Below are 27,923 nucleotides of genomic sequence, written 5' to 3'. Positions count from 1 at the left end.
ACTTTATATCCTTTACTATCTCATATTTTCAATTCTTCTTCTATAAAACTCTTACAACTAAGATGCAAATGAACATGTCATACTCTCAAGAAGCGCATCCAAAGTTTCGTATGCACCGCACACGACTTTATCGCTGACGCGCGACTATTAAAGGGCGTTTTAACGAGCACACTTGATAAAACATTGATAAACTAATCTCATTCTACACTGGCTTCTCCAGTACTCGCGCGTTTTTTTCTTACATCCGTGTACGTGTTCCGTTTTTAAATTACTTAAATTTACTGTTTTATTTCTATTTTCAACCTGTATTTGAAATGTCATATAAGTTATTTCTTATTAATTTTTGACCTATATTTTGATGTATTTGATGCGTTCTAAATAATTGACGGTTTTTTTTAAATTAGAACGATTTCCAGCCTGTATTTGAAATTTAAATGACATTTCTTTTTTAATTTCATCAATCTATAAATATTAATAGTGATGTGTTCAATTATGTATCGAGTAACTCTTACGGTAGCCAATAAAAGACGCGATGATTTTTCCGTAGCTGTTGCGTAAACGAAAACGTGTTAATTTGTGTGGAGTTGTTAATAAGCCGGCGATCGAATTTCTTATGAAAGTTGAGTGATTCAGTGCCGACGGGCGTTAGTTTAGTGCCGATAAATATCTGGTGGTCGTTAGAAATGTCGATGTGCAGCATGAGTGTTCCTAATTTGAGTGTTGATCAAATTACAGGTAATTTTTTAGTTTTCTTTTACTAATTACGTTCCAATTTTGGAAAGTTAACTGTTCTAATTTATGGAAAAATTCCACACATTGCAATTTCTACTCTGTTAGTTGTAAACTGTACTACGTCAGATATCGATTTTGAATAACTATACCATGTGATTTAACATGAATAATTCGTAATACAATTATTACCTTTCTTACGGTTTTCCTCATAGAAGTATTATTGCATTAAGTACAGTTTTACTTTGTTACAAAAACTGCACATCAACCTTTGTTTTGTCAATTGCCGCCTTTGATCTCAAAGTATATTTTTAACGACTTTAGAAACTACAAATTACATTCCAATTTATGAATGGCTTATATTTACGATGGCAACACATGTATTTGATGGTGTTATAAACAGTGGCTGTGGGCTTGTTGTGGGCGGTGCGAGTTTAGACCAAATATGCCTTATGGAAGGGACAAATATGGAAGACTTCTTTTGATTTTTATTTCTTATTCAGGAATGACCTACTCCATTCAATCCCAATCGCTGTACCTGGCGGGTGCAGCGATCGCCCACAAATGCTTTTATTTTATACTACCATTATATCAACTTTGTGGATGTAATAAAGTATTGAGTATTGCCACAGTTCGCCGAAAAAGTCTTACGACATTTTTGTACGGGTTAAGCACTTTGAAAATATATAAATAACATTATTAGACGGTGAATATTCGAAGAACTGTGACCAAACATTTTCGATTTATCGTCCCGCACAATAACTAATGTAAATAGTTATTGGAATAAAGTGTTCCAATTTTAATTTAATTATGCTGTTTACCTACCGAATGGATTTGATACGCCATACTATCAAACAATTTGAATTTAATCGAAGAAGTGACTATTCGTCCTAGTATTTCAGTGTAAAGTGACTTTTTCTTTTGAATTAAACATAGGTGCTCTCACTAAAAGTGTTTTATCTCCAATAAATTCTTTCTCCCGGGCCAGATAAACCCATTTAATGCCCGCAGAACCTTCAAATTCGTGTCTAGATCATGTAGGTAGAACCTATTTGACCTCTCAACCCAAACTTGATTGATTATAGATCAATTGATTTCAAAATTCTTTATTCAATTTAGGATGATATACATCCCTTATTGACGTCAAAAAATTACTTAAACTAAGTCTAATGCCGACTTCCACATTAAACATTAGTTGATATTACAGAATTAACAGAATTAATTTTGGAAATAAATTGTAAAGTAAATTGCGATGCTCAATAATTTGGTGTCTCATTAAAAAACATAACACCGCTAGACTCCCACATTATCGTAGTTAACCTAGATCAAACGTAACCTTGCATTGGACTTTTGAAAGTCAAAATTAATAAGTTCTTTTGTAAACCTTATTACTGTCTGGTTTTTTGATAAAACAAAAATAGTTTATTATATATACAATAGAAGTTCTGAACCGAATTACGATTATTATAGGTACAGTGAACTTAAAATTTTGCGATACAATCTCTTATTTTCTTCTCATAAATCTCTGACAGTTAATGTTTTGTGTTTGAAAAAAGTGTGCATAAATAATTTTTATGCTTCTAGTCGTCTTGTCCAAGTATTTTATTTTATTATTTATTCTATATGAATTATTTGGTGTTCCTAGAATCATAAAGTAACATGTTGTGATGATTTGAACAAGATAACTTGTCAGTTATACTATCACCGTTGACTGTTCTTAATCCCTTCAGAAAACAGCACAAACATTTGCCACATAGAGGTACCAATAAAATGTAAAACCATACCTAATCCAGCCATAAATCACAACCAAACAAACAAACAAACACAAATTACACACTTCAAAATGCAAATCCGTCTTCACGCTATCCAATGCTTTCTCATTCTCAATCCACCATTGCATCCGGGCATTAGTACACGTCACTCCACAATAGTACTGATTGGCCCTTTGGCCCAAAACTTAGCGGACCACAACCTCACCAACTTATAATGACCCCTAGCTTTTACCTCATTTCCAAGTATTACTTGTTCCAAAGCCTGGTTTTTAAAGATCTGTAACATTGGTTGCGTTTCATTAATATTTATTAGTAGAAAGCCTGTGTCCAAGGCATTGTTTGATTGAAACCGTTACGTAAGTTCTGTTTTTCTCAATTTCAAATCTATTATTTAAAACGTTTTAATCTTGTTTTATTACTGATGATCTAAACTTTGTGTTTTGTGAAGATATTGTCGAGGTGTTTGAGTAATATCGTGAAAGTGATAGTTTTAATGGGAACTATGATGGTTCTTTATGTTGTTAGATTTATACCTCAAGTTCCATAATGGGTGAATATTTTATCACTCGTATGTTATGTAAGATATGTTCCTAAAGGTAAATGCAAGATAATTTATTTATGACTGAATCGCGGAAAATAATAATATCTGCATTAGAAGGGATAACGTCATTTATTGTATAATGGGTAGTGGTCACACCTTTTTCCGCAATTTCCACGACATTCGTTTACGATTTTCCTTATTTATTGGTATATATAACTATATGGAACTTATTATGATGACATAATCATCATTACCCTTCGATTTTTTGGTTTTATTCATACCACATTAATAGTATACGTGTGAAAGTGTGATTTTTTTGTCAAAACGAAGTATTGGAGTATATAATTTTTCGGTTTGGAAATAGAGAGGTTTAGAGTGATTTACGCTTTTTGCTGCGGGTGAAAACGCGGGCAACAGCTAGTTTCACATAATATAGATTGACATATTATCGTTTGTTCCAGAAATCGAAGCGACAGAAGCGTGCAAATGGCTAAGAGCCGCTGGGTTCCCGCAGTACGCGCAGATGTACGAAGGTAAGATATTATGGGATCCCTTTTTTTCGCATAAATATTTTACCCTAATTTAATTTAGCATAACGAGTTAGGCATATTTTTTTTTGATATAATAATATTTTGACATACTTGTTTTTTGGCATACCTTTTCGATAAGCATAATTATAATAGTTTAGGCTAATGTATTTTACCATAATTTTGATTTTCATAAAGCTATAGTGTAGCAGTAGGTTAGGGTGCGGCGGGGTGGCTCTTAGGCCACCCATAAGCCGCCAATATGCTTTAGAATATTATGCTTAATTGTTATGCTTATGGTAGGTTAGATGTGCGTAAAAAAATGTGCCACAAACATTATACCAAATTAATTTTGTGCGTAAATTGTTACAACTGTCTAATTTAGTTACATGGCAATAAGTAATGAAAAAAATTATAAAAGCACCGTGAATAAACGTATTTGTTGATGATAATTTGCAGTTACAATAACAATGAAACATTAAAATAATTTATAATATTAAAATAATTTATATTTATTATAATAATTGAAACAATAATAATAGTTATCTAATACAAAAAGCTACCATACTGAACACTTGCCGAATCACAAGAAAAATTTTAACCTCAGCTAGCGTTTCCTCTGCCTATAACATTTAATATTATTCTTCTTCTTCTATCGCTTGGCCACGGCCCGCGTTAGATGTTAAAGTTACCTTCAATAGAGGAGATAAAAAATATATAGGGTTATAATAATAATGAAACATGAATGTTTAAACTAATTCTGATCTGATGCTCCAACGCTGGAACCCAATGATTTTGCGTCTCAATATGAATACACCTACAGCAGCAAATCAATTAAAAATGAGTGTAGTGTGTTATTCTTTAGCGCTTTGACATAATCCTGTATGATAGTATATTTTAAATTTAAAATCATTATTTACCACACGTCATCTGGTATTTTCAAAATATTTATAATTTCTTGTCATTTATGTGTTTCCATACAATCATAGTCCGTAGCAAAAGCTATCACACATAAAAACGTTAGGCTATTTAGGGACACGTTTATAGAATCTCGAGGTAACTTCGATCAACTCGAGCCAAACAAATCCTTACAATCCACCGCTGTTCGGTATATTTTGATGTTAGAATAAATAGGACATTCTCTCATCTCTAACGCAACATAGATAAATAATTTTACAATTCGATTTTAAACTATTATCGACTACATTTACATATTTCTGATATTCATTTTTGCGGCTTTAGATAGATACCCATTGATTCTATTGATATTATTAATACTCTGACTTGGCAAAGTGAAGTGGGATTGGCCTAGACATGTTTGCCGCATGCCGCTAAAGGGATAAACCCGACTGGAAGCCTATGGGTGCCGACGGGCGTAGGGGCCGAAAAAGATGGCGGGACGACTTCGATGATCTCCTGCGGGGAATGCAGCGTACTGCAGTGAATAATAATTTGGAAGATGGAAGTGGAGGTCTTTGCCCAGTACAGACTAGAAAAATAATGGCTATACTCGCAAACGATCTGACTACTAAAGATGCTGAAAATCGTGTGAAGTGGAGAATAGGTAGGAAAGCGGATTCTGAGCTTCATATTCATATTAGATAGATCATAAAAATCTCGTAGGTTATTCATAAAACATTGATAAAGTTTTTATAAATCAAACTGCAATTAGTAGCACGGTGATAACGCACGATATATTGGCCTTAATATAACCTTACAGGCACTTGTTTTCATTGAACCACGTCAAGGTCACGTGTGTTTAGTACAGTGATGCCATCCTCGTCGCTAATCTTATCTCCGAGTACTACTAATTACACATTGCGATGAAAATTCCATGAAACTCATAGTAAATAAACATCTATAAGCAGATAAAAGATAATTCTAATATGTAATATTTCTATATAGAATGGACAAGAAAGAATCCTTGTGAAATCCTTTATAGATTTGATTCAATACAACATCCCATTTAATTGGCACGTTCTGCGAAATAAATATCAATAATATTATCATATTTTTTTAACATTGGGATATTATTAATCCAAATGAAGAAACTGCTAATGATAAGTACGCTTGTTTGTAAAAACTTTAACGCACACATAACCCAGAAAGGAATTTCTTCCAGTCAACCAGTCTAATGTAGATGTTAGGATTATAGGTGACGAATTTAGAATAGTATGATTAAATTAACCATTCTCTTTATTTCATAGCTGCTTACTTGTTGCTAACTAGGAATTAATCCTTTATCCTTTAAATTTTATAAAACATATTCTCATGTGTATGTTTGTCAGTCTATCTGTTCACCAATAGATGTGTTCAGGGAGTATCATTATTATATTAAAGATCGCTAGTAATGTTGTAAACATAAAGGCATATCCTTGCTAAGATATCCCAAACATCAACAATACAAGTAAATTATCCTCTAATAGTGTCAAAGGACTCCCACCCAGCCGACAGTATGCGCTACGTGGTGACCACGTTTGTATGTCACCATTAAAAGGTTAGGGACCCGTGGTCAAATGATAAAATCGATATTCTTCACGAGAAGAATTCAATCTTTGATGAAGCGACTGCCTTAGTTTTAATTTCTTTTTATATTCTAAAATTTGCTTGTTATACTCGTAATAGTTTTTAAATTATCTCCTATTGTTAAATCCAAAAATTAATTATGACCGAATTAAAAGCTTATTGGTCTAACTTAATCTAGTCGAGACTAACGTAGTTATCCTTTTTTTTGGTATTATCCTTTTTTTTTTAATAAAATGGATAACAAGGAAAAGACCTGAACTAAATTTGACGGATGTTTCCAATGCACAAACTTAATTTCAGTTAGACCAAATCAAGAAAAATTTTAAAGTTTGAAATTCGTGTTTTATGTAAGTTTACCTAAGCCTGTATACCATTGTAGGTAGATTTGTAGATAAACGAGAATTTACTAAAAGTTTCGCCTTATCAGATATTATTCTTCTTCAAATTCCGACTCGCGCTTGGCTGGAATTACTTTTTTGCTTATTTATAAGGAGATCTCCCTAGCGAATAGAAAAAGGATACAACGTTTTTTATAAAGGATGTGGAGTTTAACGTGAGCACACAGATCAGTATGACTTGGCGATGTTTGAGTTTATGATAAATGATACGGGAAAAGTCATACGAATATTGATGAATATTCAATGTATTTTATTCTTCTTATATCATCTTTCTTTCCTTATTTTTCTTCAATATCGGTTTTAGTTTTTAGTTCAAAAATTGGTAAATATGAATAATTATTTAGCCAAACCTAACATAAACAACAAGCATAAACAAATAGATATAATGTAAATATTTCAGTATGGGTGTAATTTAATATTATATAAATGTATATGCACAAATATTTGTTTTTTCTTTTTTAATACATTTGCAAATTTTATTCAAGTACTAAAATGATACAAAATGCAGACACTGTTAGGTAAAAACTGTATAAATATAATTATACTTTCATTTACTAAACATTATTTATTATAGTAGGCAGTGATCAAACACAGGATGTATAAAATATATACAAAATAACACGATTTGAGATGCTCGCTAACAGATATCAATTATATAGTCAATAAGATACGATAATCTAAAATATTTGATATTCGTCGTAATCTCAAAATATTACACGCAAAAATACACTCTATCTCACTGAACATACAGTTTCAATTTCTTTACTAGCCATTTGGATAACATTTTGGTACGATAATGATAAATATGATAAGATAAAAATTTGAAGAATAGTACAATCTGTCAGTATTGTAGCCATCTTTGTAATGTTCGGTTCCTGGTAATGGTGCATTATTTATCGTTATCACTATGATTCATACTTGAACGGTAACCGATCAACAATTGGTGAATTCGATGAAATGGTTAGCGTGTGAAGTGTCTATGTTACGTGTAGCGTGACGCATTGTGACGGTTGCATTTATTTGAGCGTTTTGTTGTGTTTAAATTTTTAAGGTGAGTTATTTTTTAAGTCTTACATTTAAAATTCACTGTGTAAAGATAAATTAGTTATTTTAAGATTTTAATATTATTATTTTTACAGTGTTAGTCATTGTGTCTTTTCAAATTCAACTATAATTATTTCACGTAAGAAATGTTTTTAGGTTATCTAGGATAACGTTCTTAACTTTAGTACGATTATAAAATAACTAACTTTATATTTTAAAAACTGAATCTTAAAATGCGAAAAATGTCAAAAGATGTTTAAAATGAATCGTTTCATTGTACAATTGAGGACTTTATTATGCGGCAATATTTCTCAAGCAATCAATTATTAACGCCATAAAACTACCAAGATCGTTTCAAAACATCAGGTAGTGAGTGCTCATTTAAATAGATACATTTCAGCAAAAAACGAAAGTGTCCGTCTGTCCGCCCATCACTCCAATACACAAACAATACATCGCACGTCAAACTAAACCAAACAAAACTATAAACGATTAGCGTTATCTTGACACAGGTAAACATTTCTTTGGAATGAGTACATTCTTAAGCAAAAAAACAGACGAATATCATCCCTAAACTGTTCAATTTTCAACTCAAAATTCTCGTTTACAATAATTCGCGCCACTGTCTAACAAAAAAATATCTCAAACTATAATGAATTTTATTGCGATGGCAATAGATTTGAGTTTACATATTTCGGCAGTTCTTACACTAGGGGGTCGAGTGACGGACGGCACGTAGCTGTCAAAATATTTTTTTTTCAGTGAACGATTAGGTCAGGCTTTCGGCCAGAACATTTTTGGGTGTAGTCGAGTGATGGTATCGCGACGGCTTGTGTTTTGTGGACTATTTGCGGCGACTAGTGATGTGACATTGATAGTGTGGTTTGCGGTTGTGAAGTAGTTTCATTGTTAATTATTTGGTAAGTGAATCAATAAGTTTAAATTAGTTTTATGAAACTTTGTAAAATATCAGTTTGATACGTTCATACCATACGTTTCATTTTTAAGTTTACTATTTTAACTTTTTTATTAAGTTTATTCTTAACACCCTCTTTAAACGACCCGAGCTAAACATTTTAGAAACTTTGCGGTTTTTGTTTTAATTTTTAATTCAATCAATTGCTGTAAAAGGGTTATTATTTTTTTATTAATCACGTGTGCATAATGTGAAGTGCCGGCGTACTCTATGAGTCCTTGTCTATAAATAAGAATTGCGTTACTAGTCATAAAGACCTATTAACCTAAACAACCTTTTAATGTGTTCATTTAATGTACCTAATTACATAAAGTAGGTACATTTTGTACTAGCAACACCTAACTCTTTATACCCTCGTAATGTTAAAACTACACAATCTGTAATTTATGATCGAAAAGATGTTTGAAAGCCAGTCTAATTAAGATGGTGCCTAATTACCTGCCGTAATGATCTATTGAGACTATTAATTAGCTAATAAATATTTGAAACAAAGAGTAGATTTTATTGTATGTAGCTTGTGGTAATTAAACGAAAAATAATTTTAAAAAAATATTATTTTTTTGTTAAAAGATGACGCGAATGCATGCACTTCACATTGCGTAGTTTGTATGTTTGTTTTAAAACTTTAATTTATGTAAAAAACCAGGAACGTAAACCGAATCCGCAAAAGTTCGGCAAACTGTATCGCGATAATGTGGCATTCGATTTTCTGCAAATAAGTCTATATGTTTGTGTGTACGTAAGACTACTACTGTTCTAGCTAAAACTACTCTTTAAACTAACAATGCTACACAAGAATTGGTAGTAGAAGAGTATACTCCAACTTGAATGAGGTTCGCTTCGCACTCCATTACAACTTGTATTGGGGTCGAAAACAACCACAGATATCTGAATTTTCAACTAGAGATGGCATTTGTTATCCCACTAATATTATAATATATGCGAAAGTATGTTTGTCTGACTATCTGTCTATTCCGCTTTTACGGCTAAACCGCTGTATCTATATGAAATATGGTATGCATATAGTTAAAGCCCTGTGTTCAAACATACGCTATAATTTAACCCCCAAATAATTACTATGGGGAGTGAAAGTTTGTATGAAAAAATCGTGTCTGTTCCGCCTTCGCAGAGAATTACACGCGGGCGAAACCGCAGGCAAAATCTAGTATTTTATATGACAAAGAACGCCGCTTGTAAAGTTAATAGTCGCACGTTGATTTATCCTGCGGATCTAATAGTTGATGAACAGGGAATCCATTATGTCCGCAATTATTCGCAGGAGTCCATGTCACTTCTATATTTTCGCATCTCTGTGGTAAAACTGACCGCTGGTAAACATGTTTATTTACCCTCGGTCTCGCTCCTGGCATCCGAGAAATGTCAGGACCTGGTCAGCCAAAATTAATGAAGTACAATATTTATTATGTTAAAGATATTTATTGGCAAAACACGAGTAAACTTGATATAAATTATTTTAAGTGTTAATTTAGCAACATCACGTGGCTTGCCGGTAAGCTAAATTGTAATGAAAATATGCAGTTTACGTGTCTCCTTAGATCCAATTTAAAGTTAGAATAAAGTTATTCGTGCATAAATATATATTTTTATTGTTATGTCGTTTCTAAATTTGATCTTCACTAACAAGACAAATTTTCTCTCCATATCAACTACTAAAATGTAAATAAAAAATACAAAGCTAGTATGTATATTTTCACGCAAAAAGTTCTTAAGTCAATTGTATTTTTATAAATATGTTAAATATTAAACGGATGATTAAAAATAATATATTTTTGCAACATCTCAATCAGGGTAAATGGAATTAGCTTTCATAAAAACCATTCGCGAAATATTGTGTCCAGAAATTGTAAACAAAAACCACGGTTTCGTTGTAAACCTTCATCGAAAGTATCAAAATTCAATTAAAAATTCTAAATTTTAATTAAAACTCTATCGTGAGGAAATACGGACGCTGTCGGAACGGACGACGTGGTAACATTACCAATCAATGTTGCATTTAAATAAATGTATTAAATAAATAAATGTATTAGGACAAACCACACAGATTGAGCTAGCCCCAAAGTAAGTTCGAGACTTGTGTTATGGGATACTAAGTAACTCAACGATACTATATTTTATAACAAATACATATATAGATAAACATCCAAGACCCGGACCAATCAGAAAAAGATCATTTTCCATCATGACCCGACCGGGGATCGAACCCGGGACCTCTCGGTTCAGAGGCAAGCACTTTACCACTGCGCCACCGAGGTCGTCTAATTTTTATATTAATAATTTAATACGAAATGTTTGTTTAGTTATTCACTAAGTAAAAGTCATGCCAGTTGCCTTTAGGCGACTTGAATAAAATCTGACACCAGTTAACAATTAACACACTCGAAAATAAAAAAAAGATATATTTTACCCATTCTTGTCACAGTGCTAATAAATTTTATGCTATTAATGAATTTATTCATGTTTATCTATTGTTTGGAAAAATATAAGTTTGAGTCCCACTGCTGGGCAAAAGCCTCCCCTAACTTCTTCCACGCATTTCTATCCTTTGTTTTCTCTTGCCATTCTTTGTCGAACTTTTTGATGTCGTCCGAGCATCTCGTCCAAGGCCATCTTTTCCTTTATCAGTCAGTGGATTAAGTTGGTCAGTAAGATTGTTACACTAGTTTTTATTTAAATAATGAGGTAGGTGTGTCAGGTACATGTGGGCTAGGTAATGGTGATATGGCATGTTCTAATATGAAAATCACGCTTACAATATTGCGTGCTAACTAGCATTTTGCAAATGTGGGTTATACATTCGAATAGGCCGAGATTTTAAAAAAATCTTTATAAATATTATTGTTAGTGCTTTTATATCTTGTGCTTTTAGGCCTTGTAGAATGTAGAGTTAATCACTATAGTAGTACAAAACAAAGTCGCTTTCCGCTATCTGTTTGACCCTATGTATGCTTAGATCTTTAAAACTACGCAACGAATTTTGATACGGGTTTTTAAATGGATATGGTTATTATGCTATGAATTATTATGGTTTAGGACAAATCACACAGATTGAGCTAACCCCAAAGTAAGTTCCAGACTTGTGTTTATGGGATACTAACTCATCGATACTATATTTTGTAACTTACATATATAGATAAACATCCAAGACCCGGGCCAATCAGAAAAATATCATTTTCCATCATGACTCGACCGGGGATCGAACCCGGGACCTCTCGGTTCAGAGGCAAGAAACTTTAGCATTGCGCCACAGAGGTCGTCAAAATTGACGTAATCAATTAAAAAATACTAGAACAAAGCTCAAAAATACTTGTAGGTACTTTTATTTACAAATAAGGTATGAAAGGTATGAAATATGATAAAGTGTGTTAAAATTACATTGACAAGGGCGAAATCGGGAGCTGAAAGGGTGCTTCGTGGAATTTGAAAGTAAAAACGTAAAACGACTGAAATTAAATGTTTGATTACAGTCAGGGCGTGACAAATGTTATTAAAAAAGGATTCAGTGACAATAAGGCACGCCACAAGAAAAGGATTCAATCCATAAATTGTTAAACTTTTGCAAAATTCTCTTTGAATTAGGTTATTATTATTATTATTTGTTTATACTAATTTAACAATTTTCTCATTATATTTACTTTGTCCTCGAAATTACACCGTGGCTGTTTGTTCTCGTCCATCACAGCGTATCCATGATAAATGAGTTATAAAAATGACATTTTATTGTCGTCATGGAGATCTAAAACAGATCCGTGATAACCACTAAAGAGATCCTTATCGAGAGTCGATCCTGAGTGCACCATCAGGTCACTCTTACCATAATAATGCATCTTCTTTCAAAAGTTTCATTCTATGGATGAGTCACTTCTGAATGACTTCAGAGTGCTGATAAACGTGTATATCAAAATAGACATAAAATAAGAAATAGCTGAAAGTTTATTTCAAATTAACACGAGTAAATAACTAATCTGTAAAAAATAAAAAAAACACAGCTGAATCGGTCACTTCGGTCAGCTTGTATCAATTATCACCAGGAATCACACCACGGACCAGCCATCTGGTCCACGCCGCGATGGCACACGAACAACACTTCTTCATAGTCGTATTCCTCATAACTGAGGGTCGTGCTCATTACATGTAATGAAACACACAACAACTTTCTTGGTATTATTAATGGAGAGGTTTGCAATGGCAAACCTTCTCTATTTCTACAAGTTAATAATAAAAAAGTGTGCAGGTTTCCTCACGATGTTTTTTGTTCACCGGAAGCAAATGGTGGTCGATGAAAACTACTATAGGTACATAAGTCAGATTGATATACAAATCTGGCACGAATAAGATTCGAACTTGGGACCTTTCGATCCACAGGCCTTAACCATTACACCACCACCGCTTCTCGAATGAACAACACACGAATACACAATAACACAGCCTGTGAGTGCAACATACGGCTTGAATTGTGCACATGCGGCTCAACCTTGGCCGTTTCACTGAAGTCATCGTGGTGTATGGCCTAAGACATAGACTTTCCTTTCGTGTAAATTACAACTTAAAAACTCGTAAAGACGATTGAACCTAAGCATAAAGCCGGTCGGCAAATCACAGTCATATATCTATAATTTTTTTATGTAAAGTTTATATCTATAAAGTTTATTTATTACGCGGAACTGTGAATTTAGAAGCGTTACAACCGTGAATGCATACCGGGAATACACGAGGATGAGAAAAAGAGAAGGGATATTTTAAAAACATATATTTTTTGTTATTATTTTAAATGTACTAGACTAATTTCAATAAAATCTGTTAAGAGTAGTATAATAATCTTGAGTAGTTTTAAAAGTTCTAGCGTATAGCCCTGCAAGGTAGACTAATATTTGACGTTTACTTTAACGTGCGCAAAGTACGGCATTTGATAACGTCAGCGGCGCGTCCATTAATATCAACGTAATATTTGACTGTGCAGTTCACAATTAAATATTATTTAAAATTTGACGTCAACAAAACGTGTCTGTAAAAGTCTATTTTCTGAATATGACCATTCTTTAAAAAAATATTTGTTTAAAAATTCGATCAAATTAGTTTTTAAAAAATTACGTTTACTACGGAACTCTTAAATACATTAGACCAATGAGGGCCGCCAGCGAGAGCGCTGGCGGCCCTAATCTCATAACTTGGACCATTCGGCTCCATGGTCGGTCTTTGCATTTGGTTTCAATTGAGGCTCATAGCGCCCTTTGTGTGCGACCTTCGAGCTAACGGTGGTACCTTTTTGTTTTCATTCAGTGTTTTGTTTTCCTTTTTATTATTCTTTAACCGTATTTTAGGCAGTACTTTTGTTTGGATACCGATGACTCTAGGAATTGACCAAATCGCAAAATGGATAAGAACATTTTTTTTATTTTTCTTAAACGCGGGAGCACAGATTACATAATGCGGCAGGCTATTTCGTCGTTCGATTATTTCTTCTTGACAAACTTAACTAATTATGACAAAATTTGAAAGGCAAATGGAGTGCGCGTGCTCCGTCGTCCGCTGGGCAGCGTCTCAACTCAATTTCTATTCACGTCCCTGTTCGCCAGTGATCGCTCTCAGAATTGCATCAATTCATGCATAAATTGATTGTTTTGTATTGTTTCTTTCATTTATTGGATTACGTATGGAAGAATAATTATGATTGTGCCTCTATTGTTAAAGAACCGACGAGGGAACTCCTCAATGGTTTGACGCATGATTTTTTGGCCACGTGTTAAATGGACTAATGTCCACAGCTCGTGTTTTTGTGCCTATATCATATGAGTATGTAAAAATGGTCACTATAAGCGAGTAACACATTACGTTATCAATTTATCGTGCGCACAACCGTGACAGCTTTTCATCATTTACCCCGCTTCCAACACTTTCTCTGTGCTAATGGAAATACGTTTTGATACGCATCAGCGCACTATTGAAGTTGTTTGTATTTTTTTGGCGGCAACCACATAATTGCTGTTGCCCTTTGTTGAGATCGTTACGCAAAACTTGTCTCATATCATGTCAGTATAACTACATATATTTTAAATTGGTTTAGAAAAGTCTTTTACTTTTCTATATTTTTTTACAATTTTTAGCAATACATTGTTCTCTAATGAAATGATGAAACATATATTCTTACAGCCTCCTTAACAGTTTAACATCAAAATGATATTACGAAAACTACTACTCACGGCAAAGTGAATTGAAAAGAAATGTATATACCTGGCTATTTCAAAAATTATAGAAACTTATTGTAGTTAGTTAAAGAGAGTTTTTTGTAAAATTAACTGATACATTTTTTTTTTAATTCACGTTGCGGTGAATAACGTTCTTAAAAACGTTCTTATAAAGACGGTATCGGACGGTGTCAGATTATTCCAGCTTCGGTTTTGACCTCAAAATCTATTATGGTCATAGCTTTGGCTTCGGCCAATTAATTAGCCAAAGTTTCCAACCCGTCAAAATCAAAATCAAAATCAAATCATTTATTCAGAAATTAGGCCTTCACAGGCACTTTTTCACGTCATATTCTATATTAAATGATGTTTACCAAAGCTACAAACTACTAGCATTTCGGAACGACCACTGCTGAGAAGAAATGCCTAAAGAAACTCATTGCTCGAATTAGTTTATTTATTAATCAATAAGTCTATAGGATGAAGAACAAGAAATATTTTCTACCCAAAAAGAGAGCTTACCTTTGAACCGACATAAAAAGTGTTTTTTTAGTGTGGGTTGCACCAGTCAACTTTGGCGTTAACTTTAAACTGCGCAGATAAACGCAAAGTACGCTTATTTGTCTAAACGTCAGCGGCGCGCAGGTTAAAGGGCAACGTCAAAGTTGACTGGTGCAACTCACCCTAAGTCTGCAGAAACACAATTGAAGCTATTTCAAAGAGCAGCTATCGAAAGTGGCCAGGGATGTGGAAACAAACGGAGTTTGCACAAAGGCTGCCCAGCGGAGCGCGCACTCCATTGGCTTTCCATTAATTTGTTGCGAATTATTTATTTATCTTATTATGGGTGTTTTATCTATAATTTCTAAAGGAATCTAATACAGAAATCAATTTAAAAAAAATAAATGTGGTACAGCTTGTACCAGTGGAATGAGAGCAATAACTGATAACTAAACTAGAACTAAATAGATAATGTTGTGTTACATAATTATCTGCACGTACATTCTTAATTATTAAGTCCTTATTTTGTAACTATTTGTTGTTCCGTAATAAAATAAAAACAAAATAAAATATATTAAAAAATTATCGATGAAAAAAAATATATTTGGAGACAATTTGAACCTTCTGTCATTTGTCTTGTGATTGTTTTACGCAGTTTTGTTGTATTTTTACTAGATTCTATTTCGGTAACTTTAAAACTGTTATTTTAACTAATTATTGCTTTTAACTGTATGATTCAAAATTAACCAAAAAATAACAATAAAGGTACCTAACTAATATTATAAATGCGAAAGTAAATTTGGTAATTTTGCTTGTTTGTTACCTCTTCACTTCGCGCTCTATCTACTCAAACAATCTTCTTGAAATTTTGCATACATGTAGTTTGAAGTATGGAGAAGAACATAGGGTACCTTTCATCCCGGAAAATTAACAAGGGCAAGTCTAGTCGATACTAAATCAATGTCTATTTCACTTCATTTTAATAATAAGCATTAACGTACATTTTGATTTAACTCATCTTAGATTAAAACAAATAACCAAAATTGTATTCACCGTTGTGACGAGTGAAACCCCAACCGAAGTTAGTTAGGACCAAAATTTCAAAGCTGAACTCGGGAGTTGAAATTATTTATGCAAAGTTGTATGTATAGATATGTATGGCATACATGTATATACTCGTTATGTCCACACAGAAAAACCGAAAGTGCAGAAGTTAAGGCATTTTCAATAACATTTCTTAAACTATAGCGCTTTGAAAACATTACATTATTATTGTTATTATGTTAACGGGACCAAGCGTGGACCTTTTTGTATCTTGTTAAACAATTTTGTAATATTTCATTTTCTTACACGAGTCGCTATACCACATGTAACTAGTACAGTTACATTATATTTCATTGGTAATTTGATTGAAAGTATCAGGAAATATATTATAAATTGATTCATTTGTATATACAATTCTTAAAAACTTTGTCATATTGTGAAATAATGTTGTCCAAATCACGATATCAACTAAATAGATAAATACTCAACTAAGGTTCAAAGAAAGTTTAAATTTTATTTCTGTCGAGAAGAAGTTGAGTCACTATAAGAATCAACTTTTACGGAACGATTCCAACTCAGTTCAATTTAGGAACCTGAAATGAATCATTCATACTAAAATGTATGTCGATGTTACGAATTTGCGATGCAGATTTAGGTCGCAAAGTTGATCGCGTTAAGAGATGGTGATAAACATTAAAATATTGCAATGTTTTCTATAATGTTTTATCTCTATACCATCCCTAGTTTTGTGTGAATACGCTCCGTTGAACCTTTTAATTATTCGAGCTACGCAGCAAGGTGCGCTCGTCGCAATTTGAGATGAATGAGTCGGGGTTTCTCTTTCATTTTGTCCTTTTGATAATAACCTATCTAATATAACCGTCTGTATTGACAACCTCACTGGCTTGATTGTCATTAAGCTGGACTGCTACAACGGAGATCCTGGGTTCAAACTCTCGTCAAGGTTAAGTAAAAGATCGTGCTCAGATTGACCTAAATCTTGAATGTTTATCTTCATAATAATTGTGTAGTAGTTAATAATATAATTCTTCAGACATAATAGAAGGAAATGTGGAAGGAAGAAGGGGCCCAGGAAGACCGAGAGATAGTTGCATCAGGCAAATAAAAGAAAAATTGGGCGTGGTGTCGTATCAAGAACTGAAGGAGTTGGCTTTGGAGACAGAACAATGGAAGGAACTCCACCGACAAGAGCCTCGATGTTAAATTAAATGATGATGATGAGTAAATAATAAATTAATAATATTGCATAACTTTATACCAAATGAAAAATGACTTTAACATATTCTCAAGTCAACAACTATTCGGCAACATTAACAATACCTCATACGTACATAATTGCCGAACTCCAAACCGTCGGAAATCAGCATACTTCACAAAGTTATCTTTCTGTGTCTCCGAACACAGCCTCAACACCTCAATAAAAAAATCTGCGCAATTTTTTAGGATGGCGCCAAAAGGATAGAGACTTCTATTGATACTTTTAGTTTTGTTAGTCCTTGTCATATTGTTATCTTTTTTTTGTTTTGCCTGCCAGTATTTTTGTGTTTGCAAATTCTTGATACGTGTGGCTATTTGTAGTGTATGTGTCCTTCGGATCCGTTATACAAGCTTAGTGCTTAGTGTGGACCCATCAGTGTTATCCATATATAGCCTGCGTTGTTATAAAGCTGTTATTACGTATTCAACATTTGCAAAAGGAATTGTATAATTTTGCAAAATTAATCCCAAATTTAGCCACCATCTTGGTTTTTAATTACACTGAACAGGAAGGAATTAAGGAACACAATAAATGATGTTATATTTGGCTCACAATTCATGTTACCTCGACAACAATGTGACTTTATTCATACACATCCCACACTCTAAAACCTTTTAGGGAGTAAACGCTTTATTATTTTGATGGAATGAATTAATTTCTTTTCGTACTTGGATTAAAATGTTTATTTTTACATGCATGCTTCACTCTCGTCTATTTCTGCAGTCAAACAACATTGCTTGCTTTGTTATGTTCCGGTTTAAATGGGGGGGCAGTGTAATTTTAGGCAACTATCTATATCAATCTATCTAGACACAAAGTAGACAACGCGCGTGTGACTTACGTGATGTGTAGGGCATCTATAGTTTGCGGTGACCACTTCCCATAAGATGGATGGATCGCATGTCGGTTGCCTGCTTGATAGTATTAAAAACGCATTTCCAATCTTTTGCTGTTACTCGTAGAAACATATTCTATAGCTTATTATACTCTTCAAATTGAGTTTTTCAATGATCATCAAAATTTAGATGTTATTTGAGATCTCGTTATTTGCGAAATTTAATTTAATTTTTGACAATATTCTCCTTCACGAAATGAATGGGGGAAATTGTAATTTCTTTCTTTGTTTCCTTAGTATTATTTTACAAGATTATGTGTTGCGAAAGATACTTTTTCAGAAATATTATTTTGTTTTTATGTATTTAATTTCTAGTCCACAATTTTCTATACTTAATAAAACTGTCGATAAATAACAAATGGAAAGAGATCGAATGGGCAATTCATTATTTTAGTCCAGTAATATTTTCTATTTTCTTTTGAGTCAACCGTGCGTCAGGTGATCAATAATGTTTATTCGTAGATTTGAAACCTTTCATCCACTTCTCACTCTCGTGTCTCTCAATTATATGAAACAAGCAACACCTTAATAGAATAATGGGGTACAAATGATAATTACACATGAAATTCTCTATTCAAATTCTCCTAACTAATCCATACTTACACACTACTATTGTTAAGAGAAAAGATTACAATGATTTATATTTTTGTTTGTAATGAATAAAATTTACGCGGCTCGAGCCGCGGGAAAAAGCTAGTTTTTAAATAAATTTCCAGTAAAGTCAGAGCGCTGCCCGACAGAGCCTTCAGTCGATCCTTGATAAATGTTTTCATTAACCCTTTAATCTCTGAACCGTGATATTCCAAAATCAATTTGTTGTTCCAAATCTTTCCAATTCTCCCATCGCTTTTAAGTGCTCTCAAGTGCAAGTAATTTATAATATTTTTTAAGTGAAATTATAAGTTGAAACAATTTAAATTTTATAGTAGGTTGGCGCCTATTGTATAGAATTATTAAATAGTGGTCATTTTAACTTTCATGTGTTAAAGCAGGTGAGTTACAGACAGAAAAATAATGTAGTTCTGTCTTTATTTCTGACTTTGTAATTAAATTTTACCTCACAAACTTTCGTAGCAATAAGAAATATTTACATAGCTAAAATTGGCGCCCAAGGTGATGCTTCCTCAAAACGTGTATTTCAAATGTGGTATAGTCACAAAACACGAGCACATGGGCTATATTCGTGTGGCAACGAGTTTAAAATTAACCCTGAACTAGTGGAGTGTGTCCTGCCGCCCCGACGGGCACTTTCATCCCGCTCGCTGGCGCAGAACAATTGGTTTTTACTAAATTCACTACACACGCCTCGATGAACAGTGTTAATGACAGCAGAGTATAAGCTTGTGTTCTCTTAGATGACGTCATTTCATTATACGAAGCACTTCGTTTAGCCCGCAAATTCGTTTGCCTTGAAGACTTTGACCACATGGAAGCAAAAGTTTCTTAGTTAATATAAGCATTTATTTTAGATTTTTCCGAGAAATAATCGTGTAGGTGACATATGTGTTTTTGTACATTTGTAAATGTAATGATTTCATTTTCAAAGTTGTAACGTACATATTAATGATACATTTTTCATAATACAGTAAGTCTGTACACCACAAGGTTTTTGTTTGTAGCCAGCGATACTGAAACTGAGTTTGTGCTAAACTGTTGTGACCCAGTTAAAATTAGGTTTAAAAATCTGTTGATTTTCCCATCGTAGACAATATTCTTTTATGGTTAAAATTATTTTTATACAAAATTTTTGGTGAGAATATTTTATTGATGACTAAAAGCTAGTGTCACTAGTGTACATTAGCTAGCTAGTATACCTACTAATAAACGATGGCGCGTAAGCAATTTGTTATTTCGCTTTCCCGAGGAAATTTTGGGATTCCTCAGTCAGTATTTTTATATCAAATTCTATACACCCTTTTATACCAAACAGCTAACGCCCAATTGTTTCGACTGAATATCGTGTGCCAGTAACACAGCTATGATTTTCATATACACTGATAACGCAAAAACAAATCTTTTATGTTAATACAAATTAATATTATATGCCTTTAATGCCGTTTCCTCATTAACGTCTGATAAATATTAATAAAAATTAAAATTTTAATTGCAAACAAAGTTAAACATTGCCATTTTCGAAGATAAATATTTTAAGAATAAATTTATAACATCTTTTACCCAAAATTCCATAAGTAAGAACAAAGAAGCTAAAGCTTCACTACCAGTTAAGTATTTCGATTAAGTTAAGTAGTTAAAATAATAAAAAGGACAAAACTTAGTAAAATTGATCAATTTCATTAGAGTGATATGTAAGTCATCGTATTTGATTAAAAACCTCTATATATTTATTTTGTATCCATTATTGAACACACTTATCCAATAATGAGTTTGTCTAAAAATAAATTGAAACAATCAGTGACATCAGCGGTCGTTTTCCACTGAGTTTCAATCTGTTCCGGCCCGACAGGGGATCAATATTAATTCCTTTTTCCAATTAAAATATTAAAAGCTTCTGAAACACGAGCAGAATTAATATTTTTAGGCCTAAATATATCGCGGGGATTCGCTGAAAATCAAATCAAAACATTTAGAGGCAATTTTAAGTCAATATTCATCTTTACATGTAATAAAACTGCAAAGGATATGTTAAAGAAAAATAAATATTCTTAATAAATAGGGGGTCTTTATGCGATTAAAAATACTTAGGTATATCAAAAATTTAGGTATATCAAAAATTTAGGGATATCAAAAATTTTGGTATATCAAAAATTTTGGTATATCAAAAATTTAGGTATATCAAAAATTTAGGGATATCAAAAATTTTGGTATATCAAAAATTTTGGTATATCAAAAATTTAGGTATATCAAAAATTTAGGTATATCAAAAATTTAGGTATATCAAAAATTTAGGGATATCAAAAATTTTGGTATATCAAAAATTTAGGTATATCAAACGTTTTAGGTATATCAAACGTTTCAAAATCACCTCTTTTGATTTCCATTCCACTATATTCATTTCGTTACTGAGTAATCATTAGTTGGCCTGTCAGTCCGTCTGTCAGTGGAGGCGGCAAGTGGTCGGCCGTATCGATGTGGACGACTCTTAACAAATAACGCCTTATCCATTTAGATGTTTATCTTTTTAGGGTTCCGCGGGCGTATATGGTGGCAATTTATCCACTCTCTCTCTCTCATGTAGGAGTTGATGCTAGCTACCATTTAGGCGACTTGAAAATCTGACAAAAGTGTTACCAACAACACTCTCGATAAGAAATGATCTGACCGTTGTCCAAGTTCCTTATCCACTTGATTTGCTCCATTTGTTTAGTACAGTAGTATCCTCCTAGCTAACACTTATTTTCTACCTGCCACAGCACGGCCCTACATTAGTTCTCCACGTAATTTGTCGATTTCAAGACGTGGCTATACCAGCGCAATATGCGTCTGTCTGTCCAAAAATTGTAAGAACAATGAATAATTCAAGCCCCGTTGATGTGAACAAGAGCCTACTAAATATTTCACAACGCCACGCTGCAGGCTTGTAAGAGGCATGTCAGCAGACACCAGGGAGAGCATTTGTGAACAAAAAGCACGGTATTATTTAATTCATTCTGACGTATGTATGTTACCGGTGACTTTTTTGAGGCGTGTGGTTACCGCCCTGGAGTAGAACTACTCCACAATCTTCCGTGGTTTGCCATACGAGGACTGAGGGATAAAAATCTTAAAAATCGATTTTATCGACTATAGATACTTAATCTAATTAGGTAATAGCATTGAGCGCCACCTTTCTTTGTTTTAATTTCAATATGTTGCTTTATTATAGCTATTATATAAACAAGAAAACTTTCTTACATTATGTTATAACCGAAAAATTTGCGAATCTAATAAAATAATACCTGTAGAAGTTTCTACTTAAGTATTGTTAATACCATAACGAGTTCTTGAATAAATGAGCAACAAGATGAAACGTAACGTTCAATAATAGAAAATCATTCATAACAAACGTTTTCAACGACACCAACTTATAATAGTTTCCAGCGGACGTCAGTTTCAAAAGCGTCCTACTTACGCGGCTGTCGGCGCTCGACTGCGCCGGAACTGCGGGAAGTTCCCCCTCCACTCCGGACCGGAAACGCCGTCACGTGATACCGTGACAGCCGCTCCAGTTGGCGACATAGATAATGTCTACCTCATTCGCTCAGTATTAGTTAAGTCGAAACTTAAATGGAACATTGTTGTTTAATCCTGATCTAACTGTAGGTATTATGCTGTCGCGGTCGGATTAGAAAACTTTTTTTTTACAAAATTTACATTTTGACACAATTTTATTGTCGTCAGAGAGATCTAGTGGCATTTAACGTAACTCAACAGGTCTTTCCGAAAGTTATTACTAGCTTTGAGAAACATTATATATAATTTGACGCTAAAAATGTTTATGAACGTCTAACTTCTAAATAAATGCCTCAACTGGAACTGATGATAGGTCATTTGAAATCCTCTAAACTGTAGCCACGAGCTAGCTAGTTCAATTCCACTCGTACCAAATTGCCTCTTTGACCGACTAATCATGTTAGGTAGCTTTGACAGACAGCAGTATGCTAAATTGGTACTGTAGGTCGTGCAGTACACTCACTTTGTGCGGGAGCCGTATACAAGTGACGAGAACTCAATTATATTTGTTTTTATTTCGGTCTTTACTGAATTTTCAGTATTATTTTCTCCTTGTCATGGTTTTACATAAAGACTATCAATACGGACGAATACATAGAGTCTTTCAATATGGACGTGAAATTTTCTAATCTCTGGTTACAGGGCACTGGATGTGTTGAGCGTCATCAATTGAACTGCAAGCCCATATACTTACTTTTAGTATGTAAAAAACGGTGTTAGATTAAATTGTACACAAGAAAAATAAACTTGAAATCCTAGAATAGTAACATATTTATTTTTTATTCTAAAAATGTCGATACTTTAATCGCATCAATACATCGTATAAAACAAAGTCGCTTCCAGCTGTCTGTCTATCTTTATGTATGTTTAGATCTTTAAAAAATAACCTAACGGATTTTGATGCCGGTTTTTTTGTTCCTTTAGTTTGTTTCCTGAGGAAGAAGCTTAGCTATCTTCGGCCAGAGCATCAGACAATTCCGAAATTCTATAATAAAGCTGTTCCCCTAGAATTTGCGTTACAATTGTTTTATCTTCTCCTAATACTATGTACCTACAAGCTGCTGTTTTGTGAAATCTTCCTTAGATCAACTTACTTCTAATAATAGTTACGTGAATTTGTCTGAGTCTTATACGTTCTGTTAAAGGCTCATTTTAGATGATCGTGCATTTGCATTGTATTATGTAGTAGTATTAGTATTATGATAGCATTTTACTCGTTCAGTAATGTATGCTCTGGAGTATACAATTACAAAACTGTAATTTGTCTGCATGTGTATCTTAATAAATAAATTACGTGTATAATATATGTAGGTATTTTACCCGAGCGAAGCCGGAACGGAGCGCTTGTTGAAAATGTAATAAGGCTAAATAATAGCTGCAAAACCATAGGACAGGTAGATGCCCCTAGCTACAGGCTAGTAAGTATCGTATCGCCCAATTTACGCCTGGACGTAAAAGTTTATGCCCATCCCTGGTCCGAAGCCAAATTGTAGTTCAAATTCAAATTCAAATCATTTATTCAGAAATTAGACCTTCACACACACACACTAATGTAACCAATCAAAACTAATGTTTACTCGTGCAGTACTCTATTTTACAAGCAAATTCAAATTCAAATCATTTATTCAGAAAATAGACCTTCTAATTATATAATAGAACTTAAAATAGATTCAGCTATACCCAAAGTAAGTTCGAGATTTGTGTTATGAGATACTAACTCAACGATACTGTATTTTATAACAAATACATATATAGTTAAACATCCAAGACCCGGGCCAATCAGATCATTTTCCATCATGACCCGACCGGGGATCGAACCCTAGCCGGGGCAAGAAACTTACCACTGCACTACCGACGTCGTCGCCAATCAAACCATTTTCAGTTCATATGTGCATAGTTCAGTTATGATATAAACATTATTCTTCTAAAACTATAACCATTATTAGGTCCTGGTAAATTCAAATTCAAATCATTTATTCAGAAATTAGACCTTCAATTTTTTATTTATAGTTATTTCTCACAAGCTACAAACTACTGGCATTTCGGAACGACCACTGCTGAGAAGAAATGCCGAAAGAAACTCATTTGAACAGTGTTGGTCCCTATCATGCCAAATCGGCTTACCATTATTGTTTCTTACAATGTTTTTTTTCTAATAATACATAAAAGTACATAATGTACATAGTCAAAAGGTATATCAACGACGTCGATTGAAAGAATTCTTCTATTAAATTTAATGTAAACAAAATTTAAGCTTTGGTTTGGTTTTATTAGTAAAGCTCCCACCAATTTCAAGTACGTATTAAATATTCAAAAACGTATTAAATAATGTGCTTATTTTTAAAACTAACATAAAATGTACATATTTTTACTAAAACCTACGGTAAAGTCCCCAAAATTCGTTACAATTGTATAATCTGTAATACTTCCCACGACAAACGATCTCAGACAATACGTCTGTGATAATGTATTCAAGTGTCAGACACATGTGGGAGATATTTTCATTCAGGTATGTCTACTTAGAGGGACTATCAGTATTATGTTTGGTGATGCGAGTGGTGAAATAATTTGGAGAGTAGTTGAATCAAACTTAGATTTAGTACCTAATGATTATATGTATAATTTAAATATCTTATTTACATTACAGAATAAATAATAGTTGTCCAACTACAGCTTGCCGTTTCCTAACTCTATGTCCTATGTCCTAACTCTAGCTTGAGAATGTTTGATATGTCTTCATAGATGAATGCCTCCCCTACCATAGAATAGAAATTTCTCATCTTCGCGTTTTACCATACGTGCTCTTGATACCGCTGCATAGTTTTTACGTTAAAATAAACTATGTTTCGCATTTCTTGGCTCTGTTTACCCCGTAAGGGATATAGATGTGATACTTAATCTGTAAGTATCTGCACTTGTCAAAACTCTCTATAAATTCATTCTCGAGAAAGAAACTTTCAGATTTTTCTAGCAAACTGACAAACAAATTGTATCACGTGTGTGTACGTATCGAATGCGAGGAAATCTAGAAACATTTCTACTGAAAGGTTTTGTGAGGAAGCCTTGAATGCGCTTTCAGAAATGTGCACGTATTGCAAATACCTAAAAACGGCAATAGTTGGCGTTTTTAAAAATTGAATTCAATGTGAACCAAACTAGAGGAAGAATTTTTACGTAATATTCACTAAAGGATTTATGTATGTACAATGAGATTGCGATCACAAGTACTTAGAAGTGAAGTTGTAATTAAGTAGTAAAGTTTGTTGCGTGTAAAGCTTTATTTTGTAAAGCAGTATTTTTGTAAAGTGAAGAAAAAATTGTATTTCTCGGCAATGATCCTGTGAACCATAAGTATAATTTTTGAATATTTGATTGTGGCAATTCAACTTATCTTGAACTCTCATCTAGATCTACATCCAAGATCTGAATTGAAAACAAGATAAGTTGAATTGCCACAATCAAATATTCAAAATTCAGATCTACATCCATCCACGTTAGTAAACAATTGTATCTTAACAACCAATGTTAGTAACTTATCGTCTAGTCCCAGACGTAGCAACATGCACGTGTCTACTCAGTGTCTTCAGATGCGATATTCCTGCTTATCTCGAAAAATACTAAAGAAACTAAGCTATAGCCAAGTAAATCTTATAAAATACTGTTTTGTTCCAGACCTGCAGTTCCCGATAGACGTGTCCGGGGTCCAGAACGACCATCCGTTCCTGGACGCGGACTCGCTCCAGTCCTTGTTCCGCAGACTGACTGCTCTCAACCGGTGCGCCAACATGAAGCTGGAGCACCATCATCATCAGAAGAGATCGGTGAGTTCACAATCACAATAAATTATTTATTTAAAAATCACCTTTATTTCTCTTTACTAAAGCTATGATTGTGGAACAGTTCAATCCATGACTCATCTGTTCTCTTGCTTAAACTGTCCCTGCTTCTGCTCCATAGAAGACCTGAATGAGGCCAATGACAAGGCAATTGCTGTGGCTGCGTTTAGAGTCTAAATAGATGTCATTTATTAGCTTTTTCGACTCGAAACGAAGATTATTCTCCATAGTAATGAACTTAGTACTAATGATAGAACTAAATTTAATAGTACCAGCGCTAGGTATAAGAGCTAGTGACCTAAAGGCATCAACCGTTAATCCTAAGTGCTACGTCATCATCATCATTAAGCACAAAAATACAATCAGAAACATTTACGAGAATAAAATTATCTTCAGAAACAAGAGACGATTGTTATATATATATATAACAATCGTTATATAGATAATTTTATGTTTTATTATTATTGCTTTTAAACCTTTCATTAACCCATTTAATTACTTTAATAAAGTAACTTTATACACTTTAAAACACATCACGCTAGTTGGTATTCTGGACACGGAGAGGGCGAGACAAATTAAATTATATGGGCGTTAGTAACTTTCCAATTTGCCAAATTGAAATTACTGAATGGAACATGAATAAAACCTGTCTTCATTTTGGAATTTTGGAGAAACAAAAGATGGAATTCAAAAGCAAATTAAACTAAAAATTTGCAAACAATATTCTTCTTATTTATTAAGATCTAGTTCTGCCTGGATCTTTCTTTCATATCGACTATACTATTTCTAATACGGGTCGATTCGCAATGAGACTCAGCTAACCAATCAGAGTGTATCATTGTGACGCAACGGACTCAGCTAACCAATCACTGTGTGTCATTATTACTCAACGAAAGCCACACCGCAATGAGATTAATACTTAATATTTTACCACTGATCAGTGTGCAAGTTTCCTCACAATGTTTTCCTTCACCAGAAGAAGGTTGTCCATAAATACCAACTACAGCGAACACCATACCCTTTGATTTGGACAACAGGTGTTTTTACCATTAGATAAGGAATAAAACACACACGCAACGACTCTTGGCAATATTACTAAAATGTTTTACTGTTACCGATCTCCGGATTGTTGTATGAATTATTTTATTGTATATCTTTATACCTAACAAAGAAGTAGGATGTTAATATTATGTTTCGAACAATTTGGAGGACTATGTCCAGGGAAACTTACAGATGTACTTCGTTTTATGTATTTAGAAAGTACTCGTTCTATAAAATGGAATATTGGATTAATAACGGTCTATCTAATGAAATGCAGGTAATTATGGTTGTAAAAATCTTGTAATGATAGACCAGAATCGCGATAGGATCTCGGACTATTGGCTACTCGCGTATTTACTGTATTAAATTGTTAGCTTTCAAATATAACATGGATTCTATTATAGTAAGTATAGAAAAATGTTATAAGTAATAAATTAGGTA

The 27,923-nt window shown here is 33.4% G+C and overlaps 1 protein-coding gene across 6 annotated transcripts in view; it reads left to right on the top strand.

The window, feature by feature from the left end:
- cv-c (crossveinless c) overlaps nucleotides 1–27,923 on the top strand; it is a 230,146-nt gene that overhangs the window by 166,300 nt on the left and 35,923 nt on the right. For 3 of the 6 annotated variants that reach the window (XM_053759986.1, XM_053759987.1, XM_053759988.2), the window contains 2 exons: nucleotides 3,504–3,575; nucleotides 26,278–26,426. In XM_053759986.1, coding sequence (XP_053615961.1) covers nucleotides 3,504–3,575; nucleotides 26,278–26,426 — 221 coding nt within the window. Of the gene's footprint in view, nucleotides 1–259; nucleotides 736–3,503; nucleotides 3,576–7,364; nucleotides 7,545–26,277; nucleotides 26,427–27,923 lie in introns of those variants that run through there. The other 3 variants (XM_053759989.2, XM_053759990.2, XM_053759991.2) reach the window with 3 other exon arrangements.

The sequence above is a fragment of the Plodia interpunctella genome, chromosome 19, assembly GCF_027563975.2.
Source record: "Plodia interpunctella isolate USDA-ARS_2022_Savannah chromosome 19, ilPloInte3.2, whole genome shotgun sequence".
NCBI classification, from domain to species: Eukaryota; Metazoa; Arthropoda; class Insecta; order Lepidoptera; family Pyralidae; genus Plodia; species Plodia interpunctella.
The sequence above is the reverse complement of the archived record's forward strand: the minus strand, read 5'-3'. Positions and strand labels throughout refer to the sequence as shown.